This window comes from Oncorhynchus kisutch, linkage group LG2, assembly GCF_002021735.2.
Source record: "Oncorhynchus kisutch isolate 150728-3 linkage group LG2, Okis_V2, whole genome shotgun sequence".
Taxonomy (NCBI): Eukaryota; Metazoa; Chordata; class Actinopteri; order Salmoniformes; family Salmonidae; genus Oncorhynchus; species Oncorhynchus kisutch.
In genome coordinates, this window is record NC_034175.2 from 16,819,234 (window position 1) to 16,840,177 (window position 20,944).

At 41.7% G+C, this 20,944-nt stretch overlaps 1 protein-coding gene across 6 annotated transcripts; it reads left to right on the plus strand.

The window, feature by feature from the left end:
• Positions 1-4,443: 4,443 nt before the first annotated feature.
• LOC109908199 (NADH dehydrogenase (ubiquinone) complex I, assembly factor 6) lies at positions 4,444-16,169 on the plus strand. Of its 6 annotated transcripts, XM_020506759.2 has the most exons (10): positions 4,444-5,178; positions 5,283-5,402; positions 5,790-5,893; positions 7,928-8,050; positions 8,214-8,270; positions 8,366-8,468; positions 10,805-10,938; positions 14,102-14,203; positions 14,606-14,662; positions 15,633-16,169. In XM_020506759.2, the coding sequence occupies exons 3-10, from the start codon at positions 5,873-5,875 to the stop codon at positions 15,759-15,761; spliced, it is 726 nt and encodes a 241-aa protein (XP_020362348.1). In that variant the 5' UTR covers positions 4,444-5,178; positions 5,283-5,402; positions 5,790-5,872; the 3' UTR covers positions 15,762-16,169. The 6 variants fall into 6 exon arrangements, with proteins under 6 accessions (XP_020362348.1, XP_031644818.1, XP_020362339.1 ...); XM_031788958.1 differs by lacking the exon at positions 4,444-5,178 and having other exon boundaries at positions 5,185-5,402; positions 5,790-5,889; positions 10,805-10,963; positions 14,107-14,203; XM_020506750.2 differs by lacking the exon at positions 4,444-5,178 and having other exon boundaries at positions 5,185-5,402; positions 5,790-5,889.
• The last annotated feature ends 4,775 nt before the right edge of the window (positions 16,170-20,944 follow it).

Sequence of the window (20,944 nt, forward strand, 5' to 3'; positions counted from 1 at the left end):
CCGCAAAGGCAGAGGTGTTGCTAACATTTACGATAGCAAATTTCAATTGACAAAAAAAAAAATGACGTTTTCGTCTTTTGAGCTTCTAGTCATGAAATCTATGCAGCCTACTCAATCACTTTTTATAGCTACTGTACACAGGCCTCCTGGGCCATATACAGCGTTCCTCACTGAGTTCCCTGAATTCCTATCGGACCTTGTAGTCATAGCAGATAATATTCTAATCTTTGGTGACTTTAATATTCACATGGAAAAGTCCACAGACCCACTCCAAAAGGCTTTCGGAGCCATCATCGACTCGGTTTTGTCCAACATGTCTCTGGACCCACTCACTGTCACAGTCATACGCTGGACCTAGTTTTGTCCCATGGAATAAATGTTGTGGATCTTAATGTTTTTCCTCATAATCCTGGACTATCGGACCACCATTTTATTACGTTTGCAATTGCAACAAATAATCTGCTCAGACCCCAACCAAGGAACATCAAAAGTCGTGCTATAAATTCAGACTACACAAAGATTCCTTGATGTCCTTCCAGATTCCCTCTGTCTACCCAAGGACGCCAGAGGACAAAAATCAGTTAACCACCTAACTGAGGAACTCAATTTAACCTTGCGCAATACCCTAGATGCAGTTGCACCCCTAAAAACTAAAAACATTTCTCATAAGAAACTAGCTCCCTGGTACACAGAAAATACCCGAGCTCTGAAGCAAGCTTCCAGAAAATTGGAACGGAAATGGCGCCACACCAAACTGGAAGTCTTCCGACTAGCTTGGAAAGACAGTACCGAAGAGCCCTTACTGCTGCTCGATCATCCTATTTTTCAAACTTAATTGAGGAAAATAAGAACAATCCGAAATTTATTTTTGATACTGTCGCAAAGCTAACTAAAATGTCAATGAAACATGGTGAAGCCCCAAAATTGCCCTTGCTAGAAGCATGTGTTTCAGACATAAGGAAGTGGATGGCTGCAAACTTTCTACTTTTAAACTCAGACAAAACAGAGATGCTTGTTCTAGGTCCCAAGAAACAAAGCGATCTTCTGTTGAATCTGACAATTAATCTTAATGGTTGTACAGTCGTCTCAAATAAAACTGTGAAGGACCTCGGCATTACTCTGGACCCTGATCTCTCTTTTGAAGAACATATCAAGACCATTTCAAGGACAGCTTTTTTCCATCTACGTAACATTGCAAAAATCAGAAACTTTCTGTCCAAAAATGATGCAGAAAAATTAATCCATGCTTTTGTCACTTCTAGGTTAGACTACTGCAATGCTCTACTTTCCGGCTACCCGGATAAAGCACTAAATAAACTTCAGTTGGTGCTAAATACGGCTGCTAGAATCCTGACTAGAACCCCCCCAAAAAATGTATCATATTACTCCAGTGCTAGCCTCTCTACACTGGCTTCCTGTCAAAGCAAGGGCTGATTTCAAGGTTTTACTGCTAACCTACAAAGCATTACATGGGCTTGCTCCTACCTATCTCTCTGATTTGGTCCTGCCGTACATACCTACACGTACGCTACGGTCACAAGACGCAGGCCTCCTAATTGTCCCTAGAATTTCTAAGCAAACAGCTGGAGGCAGGGCTTTCTCCTATAGAGCTCCATTTTTATGGAACGGTCTGCCTACCCATGTCAGAGATGCAAACTCTGTCTCAACCTTTAAGTCTTTACTGAAGAATCATCTCTTCAGTGGGTCATGTGATTGAGTGTAGTCTGGCCCAGGAGTGGGAAGGTGAACGGAAAGGCTCTGGAGCAACGAACCGCCCTTGCTGTCTCTGCCTGGCCGGTTCCCCTCTTTCCACTGGGATTCTCTGCCTCTAACCCTATTACAGGGGCTGAGTCACTGGCTTACTGGGGCTCTCTCATGCCGTCCCTGGAAGGGGTGCGTCACCTGAGTGGGTTGATTCACTGATGTGGTCATCCTGTCTGGGTTGGCGCCCCCCCTTGGGTTGTGCCATGGCGGAGATCTTTGTGGGCTATACTCGGCCCTGTCTCAGGATGGTAAGTTGGTGGTTGAAGATATCCCTCTAGTGGTGTGGGGGCTGTGCTTTGGCAAAGTGGGTGGGGTTATATCCTTCCTGTTTGGCCCTGTCCGGGGGTGACCTCGGATGGGTCCACAGTGTCTCCTAACCCCTCCTGTCTCAGCCTCCAGTATTTATGCTGCAGTAGTTTATGTGTCGGGGGGCTAGGGTCAGTTTGTTATATCTGGAGTACTTCTCCTGTCCTATTCGGTGTCCTGTGTGAATCTAAGTGTGCGTTCTCTAATTCTCTCCTTCTCTCTCTCGGAGGACCTGAGCCCTAGGACCATGCCCCAGGATTACCTGACATGATGACTCCTTGCTGTCCCCAGTCCACCTGGCCGTGCTGCTGCTCCAGTTTCAACTGTTCTGCCTTCTTATTATTCGAACATGCTGATCATTTATGAACATTTGAACATCTTGGCCATGTTCTGTTATAATCTCCACCCGGCACAGCCAGAAGAGGACTGGCCACCCCACATAGCCTGGTTCCTCTCTAGGTTTCTTCCTAGGTTTTGGCCTTTCTAGGGAGTTTTTCCTAGCCACCGTGCTTCTACACCTGCATTGCTTGCAGTTTGGGGTTTTAGGCTGGGTTTCTGTACAGCACTTTGAGATATCAGCTGATGTACGAAGGGCTATATAAATAAATTTGATTTGATTTGATAAGATGAGAGAAACGCTGGAGGGGTTGTAGTAACAAAGTAAAGACAGGGTCTGTAAAACCAGACAAACTTGAGTTGAGAATCGATTATTAGGATTTGATTTACATAATTTGAGATACAAGCACAGGACTATACAACACTGCCCTCTAGTGTTGATGAAATGCAACTACCGTAACCTTCAAGATGAGCACTGCTTAAATGCTGAGAAGAAACATCTCTGCCTCAATGAAATTACATGTGTACTTTAGATAATATAACATTTGTAAAGAATATGGGAGGAGTTATTTCAAGCATAAAAAAATTCTCATATTTCACATTAGCAATGACAAGTACAATGTACAGTTGAAGTCAGAAGTTTACATACACCTTAGCCAAATACATTTAAACTCAGTTTTCACAATTCCTAACATTTAATCCAAGTAAAAATTCCCTGTTTTAGGTCAGTTGGGATCACTTTATTTTAAGAATGTAAAGTGTCAGAATAATAGTAGGGAGAATGTTTTCAGCTTTTATTTCTTTCACCACATTCCCAGTGGGTCAGAAGTTTACATACACTCAATTAGTATTTGGTAGCATTGCCTTTAAATTGTTTAACTTGGGTCAATAATTTTGGGTAGCCTTCCACAAGCTTCCCACAATAAATTCGGTGAATTTTGGCCCATTCCTCATGAGAGAGCTGGTGTAACTGAGTCAGGTTTGTTGGCCTCCTTGCTCGAACACACTTTTACAGTTCTGCCCACAAATTTTCTATAGGATTGAGGTCAGGGCTTTGTGATGGCCACTCCAACAAATTGACTTTGTTGTCCTTAAGCCATTTTGCCACAACTTTGGAAGTATGCTTGGGGTCATTGTTCATTTGGAAGGCCCATTTGAGACAAAGCTTTAACTTCCTGACTGATGGTCTTGAGATGTTGCTTCAATATATCCACAATTTTCCTACCTCATGATGCCATCTATTTTGTGAAGTGCACCAGTTCATCCTGCAGCAAAGCACCCCCACACCATGATGCTGCCACCCCTGTATTTCACGGTTGGATGGGGTTCTTTGGCTTGTAAGCCTCCCCCTTTTTCCTCCAAACATAATGATGGTCATTATGGCCAAACATTTCTATTTTTGTTTCATCAGACAAGAGAACATTTCTCCAAAAAGTACAATCTTTGTCCCCATGTAAAGTTGCAAACCGTAGTCTGGCTTTTTCATGGAGGTTTTTTTATGGCTTCTTCTATGCTGAGCAGCCTTTCAGGTTAGTCGATATATGACTCGTTTTACTGTGGATATAGATACTTTTGTACCCGTTTCCTCCAGCATCTTCACAAGGTTCTTTGCTGTTCTGTGATTGATTTGCACTTTTTGTACCAAAGTAAGTTCACCTTTAGGAGACAGAACGCATCAGGAACGGTTTAACGGCTGCCTAGCAGACTTGGCATAACTAGTGTGTTAACAAGACATTTGTGGAGTGGTTGAACAAGTTTTAATGACTCCAACCTAAGTGTATGTAAACTTCCAACTTCAACTGTATGTTTATTTCAGATAGGTCCTCAGCTTGCAGTGACGCTAAGTGTACGAAAGACTTCTTCACTTGACTGAACATGTTTGCGTTAATTAAATAGCCTATTCACACAGCCTAGTAAAGTCACACAGGGAAAACATACTGTTGTCAGAGACAAGAATGACTTTGCTCTTTACTGCTGCCACTGCACTAGATAAACATAAATCAAGCAAGTGCCTGGCTTTAACTGATCAAAATATTAATGAATTCGTTTATTAATTCCAAAAACCTGGCAGAACATAGGCAGGGAATAATTTACCCTGATGCATTTTACTCAATACATTTTCATACTGGTCACCATTGGAAATATAAACTACAACCATGACATTGCAAGCTCCATGCTCTGCCAACTGAACTACACCGGACTACCACGTCAGATGGGTGCGGTGTCCTCACAGGCTGTCCTAACAAGATTCCGGTCTGCCTCCTTGAGACAGCAGCCCAAGCAATCTAGCTAGCGAGCAGGCTAGCGCTTGTTAACTTCTGAGTCTGATTGTGAACGTTTTGCTTCCGAACTAGACACGACGGCCCTTACCCAATATTGTTGCACTCCGAAAGCCAAATACCATGCCACATCAGGACCAATGCAAAGTGACAATTAATTGAAACTGTTGCCATATGACAGCATCGACATTGACAGTGTGTAACTGGCTCACTCTACTTTTAAGCTCCCATAATCATAGCGAGGGAAGTTATATGACCCGTATATATGACGTTGTCCAGAACAAGAGCACGTCAAGTTCTGTTTACTTTGCCTGCTGCAAAGGTCTACTATAAATGAAACTCTGAAATGCACAGTTGTAGCTGCTACATATTGTTCGCTAAATTACAACTAATTGTCTTCCTTGAGATAAATACTTTACCTAAAACGAGTGTTCTGTATTTACATAAAGCGGAACACATGAACTAGGGAGGAATACTTTTGTTGTGACACAAGGTAAGGGTGAAAGTTGAAGGGTATGTTGTGAACATGGCATCTGGCATTAGTGCAAAGCATGGATTATTAACCACAAAATGTTCGGTGTTTCACTCACTCCAAAGAAATATATTGCCACACGCTATTTTTATTCAACGACCTACCGAAGTAAAATGTATACGAGCTTCAACAAACTCTACTGCAGAATCTCGGCATAACGAAAAATACTGTATCGATATTGTGAGGTAAGTAAGCCAGTTTGTTAGCTAGCTAAATATGGCTAAATGGTATGACTAGCAAGCATCCTTCTAAGCACAAATTGCATGGGCCCCTCTGACTGGCTACATTGTACAGCTAGTTGCATGGTTGGGTTCAATTCCTGTTAATTTAGAAAGTTAACCAAATGCATTTAAATTCCAATTGTTCCTCGTTGAAATGCATTGAAGAGAATTGGAATGTCAGTGCATATACTGAATTTAAATGGAATTGACCCCAACCCTGGATAGTTATTTGTTTTTTGTACATGTGTTACTGCATCTAATGTTTTCATTGTGAAGAAGTTAGTCCACCAATAGCATTACACTTGACTTGTTTCAAATAATTTGCCTGTGTCCACTGCCTTGTTTCCCCAGGTCTCGGGACTATGACGGTTTTGTGTCCTCCCTGCTTCTCCCTGAGGATGCCCGGCGCTCCTCACTGGCCCTGAGGGCCTTCAATGTCGAGCTGGCTCAGGCAGGTATTCCAGAAAGTTCAGCACTGAGTGCCTTCAGAAAGTATTCATACCCCTTGACTTGTTCCACATTTTGTGTTACAACCTTAATTCAAAATGGATAATTAAATATATTTTTTTCCTCACCCATCTGAACACAATACCGCATAATGACAAAGTGAAGACATTTTTGCAAATGTATTTAAATTTAAATACAGAAATATCTCATTTACATAAGTATTCACACCCCTGAGTCAATACTTTGTAGAAGCACCTTTGGCAGAAATTATAACTGGGAGTCTTTCTGGGTAAGTCTCTTAAGAGCGTTGAACACCTGGATTGTGCAACATTGGCTATTTATTATTTTCAAAATTCTTCACGCTCTGTTAAATTGGTTGTTGATTATTGCTAGACAGCCATTTTCAAGTCTTGCCATATATTTTCAAGCAGTTTTAAGTCAAAACTGTAACTCGACACTCAGGAACATTTCACTGTCTTCTTGGTGAGCAACTCCAGTGTAGATTTGACCTCGTGTTTTAGGTTATTTTCCTGCTGAAAGCTGAATTTGTCTTCCACTGTCTGTTGGAAAGCAGACTGAACCAGTTTTTCCTCTAGGATTTTGCCTGTGCTTTGCTCTATTATGTTTATTTTTATTCCCCAAAACTCCCTAGTCTTTGCCAATGACAAGCAAACCCATAACATGACACAGCCATCACCATGCTTGAAAATAGGAAGAGTGGTACTCATTGATGTGTTGTTGGATATCCCCAAACATAATGCTTTTTATTCAGGACATAAAGTTAATTTCTTTGCCACATTTTTGCAGTTTTACTTATTGCAAACAGGATGCATGTTTTGGAATATGTGTTCTGTACAGGCGTCCTTCTTTTCACTCTGTCAATTAGGTTAGTATTGTGGGATAACTACAATGTTGATCCATCCTCCATTTTCTCTTATCACAGCCATTAAACTCTAACTGTTTTAGTCACCATTGGCCTCATGGTGAAATCCCTGAGCGGTTTCCTTCCTTTCCGGCAACTGAGTTAGGAATGATGCCTGTATATTTTTGTTGTTGTTGCCATCTACCAATAGGTGCCCTTCTTTGCGAGGCATTGGAAGACCTCCCTGGTCTTTGTGGTTGAATCTTTGTTTGAAATTCACTACTCGACTAAGGGACCTTACAGATAATTGTATGTGTGGGGTACAGAGATGAAGTAGTCATTCAAAAATCATGTTAAACACTATTATTGCACACAGATTGAGTCCATGCAACTTATTATGTGACTTGATTATTACATCTTAAATCCTGAATTTATTTTGGCTTGCCATAACAAATGGGTTGAATGCTCATTGACTACATAGGGCGGCAGCGTAGCCTAGTGGTTAGAGTGTTGGACTAGTAACCGGAAGGTTGCGAGTTCAAACCCCCGAGCTGACAAGGTACAAATCTGTCGTTCTGCCCCTGAACAGGCAGTTAACCCACTGTTCCCAGGCCGTCATTGAAAATAAGAATGTGTTCTTAACTGACTTGCCTGGTTAAATAAAGGTAAAAAAATAATAATTAAAAAACATTTCAGGTTTTAATTTTGTATTAATTTGTAAACATTTAGAAAAGCAATTCCACTTTGACATCATGTGTTATTGTGAATAAGCCAGTGACATAAAAAAACATTCTAAATTTAATCCATTTGAAATTCAAGCAGTAACACAAAATGTGTAAAGAGTTGAGGGGTGTGAATACTTTCTGAAGGCATTGTATGAATATGTATATGCATATATTGGAAATTATGATACTATAATCCTCGGGGTGGTCATATGTCCAATACATGTCCAGAGCTAAGTGTTGATGTTCAGGCATCCTGCTGTTGAAGATAATGCTGTTTTGTCTAGAATAATACATCAACTTATAGACCTAGATATGAACAAGGATAACAGTGAGGGAATGGTCTAGTACAAGGCATTTTTCATGCAAATCTGTATGCCTAACAGTATAAGCTTATTCAATGAAGATGTCTTCTGAAAGGAATTGAGAAAAGCCTCGCTTTTTTGTTTCTCTCCAAGGTGAAGGACTCTGTTTCCCAGAAGACCATAGGTCTGATGCGGATGCAGTTCTGGAAGACTACAGTGGAGGAAATCTACAGGGACGACCCCCCAGTGCAGCCTGTCAGTGCAGAACTATGGAGGGTCAGTCTGGAGTAGATATCTTCTGTTTATATTTTCATGAATGCATCTGCAGGCTAACGCAGTCTACAGTATAACGTTTGGACTTTGCATACCATTAAACATAGTACATATCAAATGCATTGGAAAAGCTGTTTTAAATATCTTCAAATATCTCCTTTTGCAGGCGGTGAAGAAACACTACCTGACAAAGAGGTGGATGCTTAGAATAATCTCTGAGAGAGTAAGCAAATGTTGCATTTTAGGTCATGGATTTGGGTGGGTTCAATTCTAGTTCTGTTTAATTTATTTGAAGTATGTCTCTACTGTTGCCAACAGGAGAAAGACATGGAAGACAGAGCTTATAGAAACCTCCAGGAGTTGGAGGCCTATTCAGAGAATACCCAGTCCTCACTACTGTACCTTCTTCTGGAGAGTTTAGGTGAGCAGGTGTATCTGTGTTTTGTGCTCGACTCCACTGACTGAAGAGTGTACAGCATGTGCATTGCTCTGTTCCCTAGGGGGGAAAAAACATCTAATTTATATTCACAATTAACTTCCCAGTGTTCAAGTACCTCTTAGAAATGATGAGAATCATGCTTGCAAATGCAGCACATTGACTAAATTGAGAAAGATGAGAATTGCAGCCAGCGAATGGAACATTGCCGGGAACTTTGTAATTGTGTCTTGTCTAATGATACCTTGTCCGCCTGGCGTTGCAGAGCTCGTCGTGCATAATTGCACAACGGAAATGCCATCAGAATGAATCAATATAGCCACTGATCTCCTGTAGATTTTTGATGAAAGGCTGGACAACAGAAACGACCGATTTCCACTCTACATTAAACACATTCTCAATAGATTCCATAGAGCCAAAGAAATGGATGACAATGACTCTGCTCCTTCCCTATTTGGAAGAACCTTGACAGGAACAGTCACATTATACTGTGTGTGTACGGTGCATTCGGAAAGTTCAGACCCCTTGACTTTTTCCACATTTTGTTACGTTACAGCCTTGTTTTAAAATGGATTAAATAAAACATTTTCCTCATCAATCTACACACAATACCCCATAATGACAAAGTGAAAACAGGTTTTTAGAATTGTTTGCTCATTTGTTAAAAATAAAAACAGAAATACCTTATTTACATAAGTATTCAGACCCTTTGCTATGAGACTTGAAATTGACCTCAGGTGCATCCTGTTTCCAATGATTATCCTTGAGATGTTTCTACAACTTGGTTGGAGTCCACCTGTGGTAAATTCAATTGATTGGACATGATTTTGAAAGGCACACACCTGTCTATAAAAAGGTCCCATAGTTGACAGGGCATGTCAGAGCAAAATCCAGGCCATGAGGTTGAATTAATTCTCTGTAGAGCTCTGAGACATGATTGTGTTGAGGCACAGATCTGGGGGAAGGGTACCAACATATTTCTGCAGCATTGAAGGTCCCCAAGAACACAGTGGCCTCCATCATTCTTAAATGGAAGAAGTTTGGAACCACCAAGACCCTTCCTAGAGCTGGCCGCCTGGCCAAACGGAGCAAATGGAAACAGAGGAGAAGGGCCTTCGTTAGGGAGGTGATCAAGAACCTGATGGTCACTCTGACAGAGCTCCTCTGTGGAAATGGGAGAACCTTCCAGAAGGACAACCATCTCTGCAACACTCCACCTATCAGGCCTTCATGGTAGAGGGGCCAGATGGAAGCCACTCCTCCAGTAAAAGGAACATGACAGCCCGCTTGGACTTTGCCAAAAGGTACCTCAAGTACTCTGACCATGAGAAACAAGATTCTCTTGTCTGATGAAACCAAGGTTGTATTCTTTGGCCTGAATGCCAAGAATCACATCTGGAGGAAACCAGGCACCATCCCTACAGTGAAGCATGGTGGTGGCAGCATCATGTTGTGTGGATGTTTTCAGCAGCAGGAACTGGGAGACTAGTTAGGATTGAGGGAAAGACGGACAGAGCAAAGTACAGAGAGATCCTTTATGAAAACCTGCTCCAGTGTACTCAGGACCTCAGACTGTGGTGAAAGTTCACCTTCCTACAGGACAACGACCCTAAGCACACAGCCGAGACAATGCAGGAGTGGCTTCGGGAGAAGTCTCCGAATGTCCTTGACTAGCCCAGCCAGAGCCCGGACTTGAACCTGATCGAACATCTCTGGAGAGACGCTCCCAATCCAACCTGACAGAGCTTGAGGATCTTCAGAGAAGAATGGGAGAAACTCTCCAAATACAGGTGTGCCAAGCTTGTAGTGTCATACCCAAGAAGATTCGAGGCAGTGATTGGTGCCAAAGGTGCTTCAACAAAGTACTGAGTAAAGGGTCTGAATACTTATGTACATTTATTTTTAATATATTTGCAAATATTGTCATTATTTTGCCCCCCTCTGCCAAGGAACCTGTCACACTTGTTCCAGTCTAATTGACTAGAAGAGATGTCTGACTCAAAGCCTCAACCTATTTAAAGCACAGGGCACTCCGCATGAAAGCATTTTCCAGTTATTGATATCAAATGGGTGCGCTTCATTGTTATAAATTATGTATACAAGAGAACAGTGTCTGCTTAAGGTTTTAGCATGGTCCTACTCAATCAAGAACGGTAACTAGGTTTCTGAGGTAAACTAGAAGACAAATTCTTCTTGTACCTAGACAGCGCATGTTTAATTCAATAGAGTTTAGTCATTTGTTTTAAAAGTGGTGCAATGATTTAACTTTTATTTATTTTTCTGTCTTCCCTGATTCCCTTTGTGTGTGTGTGTTTGTCCAGGTGTGAAAGATGTCCATGCAGATCATGCTGCCAGCCACATTGGTAAGGCCCAGGGGATCGTGACGTGCCTAAGAGCCACGCCCTACCACAGCAGCAGACGCAAAGTCTACCTACCTATGGACATCTGCATGCTGGTGGGTGACCATATCTGCAGCAGAGGTATCAAAATGATGACTTTCCTGCTGGTGATGTTTTGTACAGATGGATGCTACACTGCCATTCCAGACACACACACACACACACACACACAGGCCTTTGTGACATTATATTCCTGCTAGACCGGGTTTGGCATTATCAACACAGTGAGGGAGTGTGTCACTACTCCAAATGAAGTATGCCAGAGGCACAGTTCTAATGAAACCCCATGACAAATGCACTGGCTGTAGTTACAAGTCAAATTCTAGCCTTTGTCTGATCATCTGTCGACAAGGCCTCTGAGCCACAGCTGGAGTGACAGGGACTGTGTGCAGCTGATTTATGATGTGACATCAGGAGATGTTTTTACCGCTACTAGTCCAGTGTGTGTGACAATAGTGACCTCTTCAGGTTTATGGAGACCTCCAGGTCATTTGCCGATCACTATTGTTTTGACACCTGGGGTGCTACTGTAACATAAAGGTCTAGTCCTGAGCTCAATTGAAGCTTGCTAAAGCCTGGTGTGTTTTCTCCACTTCCTGTGTCATTAAGGGACAGTGAGTGCTTTGCAATTTTCCAATTATTTTAATCCAGTTCATTGCTCTGGTCGGAAGCGGAAGGGACTGTTGGTGTCCAGGGGTTTAACTACTTCAGCCTCTGTCCGTGGTGATGTTACATTTTATACAGGCTTTGGCAGTGGACCCTCTGTATGTTTGTGTTTTGTTGTTTTGCTCCCATTGCTTGACAACAGCTTCTAGCCTAGCTAATAACTTGCAATTCCAAGCTTCATTTTATTCAAATAGTATTGAAGTTACCTGACTTGATTGTTTAGTTTGTCAAGCTAATGTGTGTAGCAGCATGTCTACAGACACCGACCGCCTTGTGCTTTTGGGCAATACAAAATCTCATTGTCCTCATATTATTGTTAAACTAAACTCTAAAAATAAATGCCCTCTCACTGTCAACTGCGTTTATTTTCAGCAAACTTAACGTGTGTAAATATTTGTATGAACATAACAAGATTCAACAACTGAGACAAACTGAATAAGTTCCACAGACATGTGGACTAACAGAAATGGAATAATGTGTCCCTAAACAAAGGGGGGTCAAAATCAAAAGTCAGTATCTGGTGTAGAGGTTGACCGACTATGATTTTTCAATGCCGATACCGATTATTGGAGGACCCCAAAAAAAAAGCTGATGCCGATTTAAAAAAATGTATATAATAATAAATAAAATATTATAATAATATTTGTAATAATGACAATTACAAGGTGACAAGGTATAAATCTGTCGTTCTGCCCCTGAACAAGGCAGTTAAAACACCGTTCCTAGGCCGTCATTGAAAATATGAATGTGTTCTTAACTGACTTGCCTAGTTAAATAAAGGTGTAAAAAAAAAACTGTTTTTTTTAAATCGGCCAAATCGGTGTCCAAAAATACCGATGTCCGATTGTTATGAAAACTTCAAATCGGCCCTAATTAATCGGCCATTCTGATTAATCGGTCGACCTCTAATCTGGTGTGGCCACCAGCTGCATTAAGTACTCCAGTGCATCTCCTCCTCATGGACTGCACCAGATTTGCCAGTTCTTGCTGTGAGATGTTACCCCACTCTTCCACCAAGGCACCTGCAAGTTCCCAGACATTTCTGGGGGGAATGGCCCTAGCCCTCACCCTCCGATCCAACAGGTCCCAGATGTGCTCAATGGGATTGAGATCCGGGCTCTTCGCTGGCAATGGCAGAACACTGACATTCCTGTCTTGCAGGAAATCACTCACAGAAAGAGCAGTATGGCAGGTGCCATTGTCATGCAGGAGGGTCATGTCAGGATGAGCCTGCAAGAAGAGTAGGAGGATGTCTTCCCTGTAATGCACAGCGTTGAGATTGCCTGCAATGACAACAAGCTCAGTCCGATGATGCTGTGACACACCGACCCAGATCATGGCGGACCCTATACCTCCAAATCGATCCCGCTTCAGAGTACAGGCATCGGTGTAACGCTCATTCCTTCGACGAAAAACACGACTCCGAACATCACCCCTGGTGAGACAAAACCGCGACTTGTCAGTGAAGAGCACTTTTTGCCTGGCCTGTCTAGTCCAGTGACTGTGGGTTTGCCCATAGACGACTTTGTTGCCGGTGACGTCTGCTGAGGACCTGCCTTACAACAGGCCTACAAGCCCTCAGTCCAGCCTCTCTCAGCCTATTGCGCACAGTCTGAGCACTGATGGAGGGATTGTGCGTTCCTGGTGTAACTCATGCAGTTGTTGTTGCCATCCTGTACCTGTCCCGCAGGTGTGATGTTTGAATGTACTGATGCTGTGCAGGTGTTACAAGTGGTCTGCCACTGCGATCAGCTGTCCGTCCTGTCTCCCTGTAGCGCTGTCTTGGGCGTCTCACAATGCGGACATTGCAATTTATTGCCCTGGCCACATCTGCAGTCCTCATGCCTTCTTGCAGCATGCCTAAGGCACTTTCACGCAGATGAGCAGGGACCCTGGGCATCTTTCTTTGTTGTTTTTCAGAGTCAGTAGAAAGGCCTCTTTAGTGTAACTGTGACCTTAATTACCTACCGTCTGTAAGCTGTTAGTGTCTTAACGACCGTTCCACGGGTGCTTGTTCATTAATTGTTTATGGTTCATTGAACAAGCATGGGAAACCGTGTTTAAACCCTTTACAATGAAGATCTGTGAACTTATTTGGATTTTTATGAATTATCTTTGAAAGACAGGATCCTGAAAAATGAACTTTTCTTTTTTTTTGCTGAGTTTATATCAAACTAAACTCCTTATTTGTGGAATAAGATTACGATTAACCGTTTTATATATATTTTTTGCTGTCAAACTATCCGACTTGTACTCCGTTTCTAAACAACTTCTGTCTATCATGGGGTTGACGGCCATAGTGCTGTAAACACCTCAGGGCAGCCTGAGGCCATAACCATTTTTAAAGGAGAGAGAACTGAGATCTGACAATCGCTATACATACCGTGAATAATGAAGATAATTATCGAGAGCTTCACTTTGTTCGCCCCATTAGAGGCCATATGCTATCAGCATGAACAATTGGTTGGCTTGGCTAGAATAGTGGTTTGAAGGAACAAATCTCTCCTGTGTGAATAAGTGGTGTGAACAAAGGTGTGTGTCTGTCACCACCAGCACAGAGCCTCCCAGGAGGACTTCATCCGAGGAAGCCGGGAACAGAATGCGAGAGATGTGGTATATGACATTGCCAGCCAAGCCCACGTACACCTACAACACGTACGTAACCTCATGACATTAGGACAGTGTTCCTCCAATGTTATTTGGTGGGCTGTTCTTGCCGAACAGATTTACTGCTTGATTTGATTCAATTACATTTCTACATTTTGTATTCTCATGTGGGTTCAGTCGTTTTCTCAAATGGCTACTACAATGCCTTTTTTACCTGTACAACACATACATAATCATTTAACGTTGATGAATACTTGTAACTTTGTTTTATTGTGAGCTTCAAGTTAATTAAGGCTTGTTTGTACACAAAAGGAATTTAAAAGAGAAGCTGAAGTAGTCTGAAATTTAGTAGCTACTGGTGTTTTATATGCACGTCCATCTCTGTTAAACGGATTATAGCTTTATTAGCCTGTTAGTCATTTTACTCAGTTTGAACCTTTGTCTCCACAGGCCAGATCCTTCAGCAAGAACATACCAGCTTCCGCTTTCCCTGCCTTCCTCCAGACAGTGGGTTGTTGTTATTATTATAAGAATGATTGGGTTATGTTACTGGGTTATGTTGTGGTCACTGTGACTGATGTAACACCATGAAAAGGGTCATATTTACTAAAACGTTGACCAAAGACAAGACTGAACTACGGGGCTTCTTTAGTCCTGGCACCAGGGAAGAGACCAGGTCTGCGTGTTAGTTTCTCTTCAAGTTCTCTTGTCATTTGTTTTTTAATGAATCCTCCAGTCATGTTCATCTGAACCTAGGTAAGGAGGAGCAGCCATCTTGAATGATCCTTTCTCTTCCTCAGCCACCTCCAAATATCCTCACATGGCTGTATGTCTAGCCTAATCTCCCTCTCATCACAGCACGCTCCCCATCAGGCCAGACACACCTTTTACTGCTCCAATTTAAATCGCACCTGACAGACCACCAAGGGACTGCATTATGGGCTCTTACCACTGGCACTCTCAAAAGCAGTCTGATTCCCACAGAGAAGGGACATGAAAGAGTGCAAGAAAGGAAGGGCAGAACATATTAACCAGAGGCTTGAGAATGAGGCCCAGGTGAAGAATTCGAGATAGGCAAATGCCCCGCGTTGTGTGTTATGTTTTGAAGGGTGGATGTCACAACATTTGAGGTAGCAGGGGTATGATGGTAATTAGAGAAAGAGAGAGCATTAATCCACTCAATTCTGTGTTCCTCTTTTATCCTCTCTGTCCAGGACAATTTCCACAAATATGATGCTCTATTGCTGCTGGTGCTATAATTATGTTAATCTGTTCTGATGCCTTAAAGGCTCTTTCCTCTCAGATGCTGAATCATATCATATGTTTTAGGCCGGGCTGGCTTTGTGTATCTAGGGCAAAGAGGAAGCACATTCCTGAGCTCTGAGATGACGCTCACGCTAGCTTCCACATGTAGAGAATAAGGACTGACAGACACATGCTGTGGATGCTGTTTCCCTCCCTCTGGCTGCTGTTCTAGGTGGTGCTGGAGGACTACCTTCAAAGGGTGCGGCGGGTAGACTTTGATGTGTTCCATCCCAGCCTACAGAAAAGAAACCCACTGATCCCCATCCAGCTCTATTTCCGCTCCTGGAAGAAGACCTATTGACCTACATGGTGGGACCTTATCTTTAGCCCTATTGTAATTTATACCAGATTTCAACATCCGATTTCCCAAAGTCCCGCTCTCGTATGTTGGTTTCTAAGTAGACCAATCTACAACAGTGGATTTCAAGAGACTCCTCCATCTATGATGTCAGCACTCCCCAGAAAAGGATTCTGATCTAAAACATGCCTCTGCCATCTAAACCAGTTCACCTGTGTTATTCCCTGTTGTAGACTAGACAGCTGAGGACCACAGACAGAGATTATTGTAAAGCAATAACTACAGTACTGGAGACTGAACTGCTGCCCTGATATATTTAATATTTTCAGAAATAAGTTGTGTAGCCATGTTGATGGTCTAAGTGTTTTCTCTTCTTTTTAAAGCTCTTAAATAAAGATGTCACAAACATAATAACAGTTATGTATATCATTGTGAATTATGATGACATTTAAGAAAATATAGAGCTTTTTACTTGACTTAAGTGTGAATATCGCTGTCCATATTTGCGGCACAAGCTCTATACATTCACAACATAGCTTTTACCAGCACAAAATGATATGGTACTGTTGTTCCTGATAACCATTTACAGCCAAAGTAGGATGCAAGTGTATAATTAGCATAGTGCTTAGTTTACCAGAAACTGTCCGCCTCCAGTTGATTGTTTTGATCTGGACCAGATGCCAGGTTGTGGAGTTAAACAGTTCAAAATGGCCCTTTTCTTTTCATGTACTTATTTGGTTTTATTCTTCAAAACCAGGAAATGCTAAGGCTTCACCTTAAAGATTGTCACAGAGGGCCAGGTCATTCACCCAGGTTAGTTTGATTATTTTATTTATTATAGTATGTATTTTCCTCCCTGTTATGACTCCTTACAGTCCGTGTGTTCCAGACCCTGATGATGCCCTCTTCAGACTAGGCTACCCTAGCTCTTCTGCCCTTAACAGAAGGGAAAGTCCTCCCGTCCCACTTTTTCTGCCTGTTCTCAATGTTGCAAAGAGCTGTAGCCTTCCAACCCTCTGTGCTACTTCTATCCGCTTAAGGCTGTTTCTTATACATGCAAATACCTGTGGCCATTCGTTAGATTGCCATGGTAGGATGAAACATCAATCTTGATGCAGTCAATGGACTACTGATAAAATGAAGTTGGTATCATTCACTGGAAGCAACCCAGTGAAGTCCTGGACAAGTGCCATGTTTTGATGAGAAGTGCCTTGTACTTCTAACAGGAGACAGTGAGAGGGCAAACGCGACTAGAAGAGAGACATCCAGGATCAAAGGATATTTGATAGGTTGGTTTAAACCTTCACCAAAGATGAGCGAGCATCGTCACAATTTATGTATGTTTTTCGTCGCCAAGCCTGTGATGGCCAAAATACAAACATGCACACAGGCAGGACTCATATCAAAAACCTTTTCTTTTGAACCAAGATACCAGTGTGTGATGGCCAGTCAGTTCTCTATAGTACTGTCTCTTTCGGAGAGAGAACACTTTGGTCTCATCCAATTGAAGATTCTCCCCACTGGGCACAGACGTCTGTTCCACATGGGTTCAGCGTCATTTCGTTGAAATTATGTGGAAACGTTTATTCAACCAGTGTGTGTGTGTGTGTGTGTGCCCAGTGGGTCAGAATTAAACCAACTTGATTGTCGCCTCGCTGTTTGACTTCCTGCATTGTGCCGATGTGTCCTGTTAAACAGTTTGTTTAATAATGTAGGAATGATGACTTTGTTGTAAAGGAAGTGACTTGCAGTCTGAAGGGTGACCTATAATATGCTTAGGAAAGGTGTTTCTTCCAGTAGATGCCACTTTTCTTGTCTAACAAAGTATTTATTGCTAGAATGTCAGTGGGATGGTTCAAGGCTAACTGAACTGTGTGAACCTAGAACGATTGGTGTAGTGGCACTGCTGCTGGTACAAAGCATCTGGTCCTGTTATACTTCAAAGGAGGAGAGAACCAGGTATGAGTTACCAAGTCCCCAACTAGAATGCTAATGATCAAGCGTCATTAATTGGTCGCATTATGGTCTGTTGCTATGGAAACCTGCTCATCTTTCCAAGACTGATAAATTGTGTCAACGATGTTAATTGTTATTCTAAGTCAAATAGGCACACTAATCCAAGAGATGTTGACCTGTGGTCTAGAGGTACAATTTAAATGCATCAACATGATGCCAATTTTACCTTTATATAACCATTTAGTGTCTAGATGCAGAATTGCATTTGACGGGATTGTCAAACTAAATTAATTGCTGTGATGCATAACATATTTCGATTAAATTAAAATTGTGTACTGAACCCTACGGGACTTGACAAGGTTCCCTGTCTAGTCAAAAGCCTACTAATTCCATATTGCAGGAAATATAGGTCCATCCAAGCTCTCGATCCATTCCGTAATGATCAAAAATATAAATGCAACATGCAACAATTAACATTGTTTTACTGGGTTAGTTCATATAAATTCATTAGGCCCTAATCTATCGATTTTAGATGACTGGGAATACAGATATGCATCGGTTGGTCACAGATACTTAAAAAAAAAAATTTTTACGGTATCTGTTGTGACTACCATTTGCCATTTATCTCTTGAGATGTCTGTATCCTACTGACTGGTGTTTATTTTATTTAAGACACTTAATATGCTTCTCTGCATCTCTGATCAAATCTGGGTAAAAGATTGAAGGGAATGTGAGTCTTGTCCAGTACATTTAGTAATTGCTTGCTTTTCTAAAGTCTACCAACCTTGCCAGCAGGCATGCCAGCCAAGATACAGGTAACTGCCAAAATATTGGAAACACTTAAGTAAATGAGTTGCAATATATATTGAAAGCAGGTGCTTCCACATGTGTGGTTCCTGAGTTAATTAATCAATTAACATCCCATCATGCTTAGGGTCATGCATAAAAATGCTGGGCAGGTCATTATTTTTGCTATTATTTTGGCTACCATGGCTCTGTACCCATAGGATGACAATGCCTCGATCCACAGGGCACAAATGGTCACTGAATGGTTTGATGAGCACGAAAACAATGTAAACCATATGCCATTGTGGTCTCAGTCACCAGATCTCAACCCAATTAAACACTTAAGGGAGATTCTGGAGTGGTGCCTGAGACAGCGTTTTCCACCACCATCAACAAAACACCAAATGATGGAATTTCTTGTGGAAGAATGGTGTCGCATTCCTCCAATAAAGTTCCAGACACTTCTAGAATCTATGCCAAAGTGCACTGAAGCTGTTCTGGTGGCCCAACACCCTATTAAAACACTTTGTTAGTGTTTACTTTATTTTGTCAGTTATCTGTAGTTGGACAAGCTAGCTACTGTAACTTTATTGATAACCTGAAATGGCTTCTTGGTAGCTAGTTATGAGGTTGGCAGATGGCTTTAGCTAGCCCAAAATGGAAACCTAACTTCATAAAATGCTAGGTCGCTAGTAGTATTACAGAAAAACAACACTTTTTTATATTTTTTTCTATTCAAACAGGACAAATCTGAGGTACCCCTGTGCCCCTTATGGGCATGACACCTCTGTATATGAACATTATGCCCAGTCACACCCAGAAACATAGACAGTTATCTAATTCTGTGGGATCTATTGTGACTGCTGAAACCAACATTGAGAAATTGTCTGATAGGAAACATTATCATATAAAGTGTGAAGAACAAGGGGTTAGGAGTAACTAGTAAACAACTCCTGCTGTTCTGTTCAACTTCTTCAAAGGAAGTGGTGGGTGAGTAGGGAGGTTCCTGATGCTTACCAACTTGAAAAGATGCACAATGGCTTCTGCCCTGTGTGTGTGCGTGTGGGGGCAGACTGGTTAACTAATTGGAATTTTCATGACGGATCCAGAGTCATGATAGATACGTTCATGCCAACTTCAGATTGAAGACCTTTTTACTGCCACATTCCCTCAGCGGGGTTGCATAATGAGACAAGAGAGGGGAAATCATCAGAGAAGAGTATGCTGGGAATAGATAATGGAATGAACTGAGTTTATATTTTCTCTCGTCAAGTCCACTATCCACATTTTAGCCTTTGAAATTGCTGGCAGGTAGAGATAATGAACATATCACCCATACCAGTCACAGGAGTTCGGTTGCTTCAAGCAGGTCCAAATAAACTGCATACTCAGGCCCTGGACATGTTGACATGAACGCAGTTTAAAACATCTGGTCTCCTTCTGTAAATAGTCTTTTGATGAATACATGAATCCTATGTTATGTAGCATAAGAATTATATTTCTGACTTATCCTGCTGGACACACTGTTCCGGGTTTCGATTCAATAAGCCCTTCGGTTTTTATGGAGATTACAAAATGTATCTCTGGGAAGTACTTAATACTCCCTGGTTCCCCCACAATAGATGTTTACTGAGGAGCTGTAAAGAACTAACTCTTAATCCACCTGAAAAGCCCTCCCACATGCACAGAAAAAAAACACTACAATCCTTTTAGCCATAGATTTGATGTACTTCTTAAAGCAACTTCTCTTCTTCTATTATTTTCCATGGCAACCTACTGTAGATGTTATTCTGTGTTATTACTGTGATGTTACATAAGAACCTCAGGGTTGTATGGGTTTATTCAGAGAACTTGGGAATTTCATGAAGTTCTACTGTTACGTGGTTTACTGGTTGGAAACACTTGGTTAACATTATGGACTTGATGTAGCCTACAAGATAGAAATGACAATCACAACAACCGTCTGCTGAATATACTGTAAGTAACGCTGAAGGAGACTGCATGCTAAATCAAACGCGTCAAAAAAAGCAGCAATTGAATCAGTACCATTAAAATGTCATAACTTGCTGAGAAAGACAGCAACATCAACTTACACCCCTTAGTCATGGCATCTTGCTTCTCAGATTTTCATATCTAGAGGCAATTACATTAGTAAATAGAGAGAAACAGGGGAACATATAGTACATTGTTTTTTTAGAAGCACTGGACACATACACCAAGTCCCTTGAAATGCTAACAGTGTTTTGTCATTTAGGAGTGTCAAATGAAGAAATGGAAATACCCTATGACTGGATGTGCTCCGTTCATTTGCTCTGAGGTTATGAGTGTAATGAAAATGGATCTGCGTTCTGATTATTTATTTTTTGTCACCCAGTAAGCCTACTTTTCACGTAATTGTTGTCCAAGTGAACTTCACCCCATAGTGACACTGTATGTGATAGGCT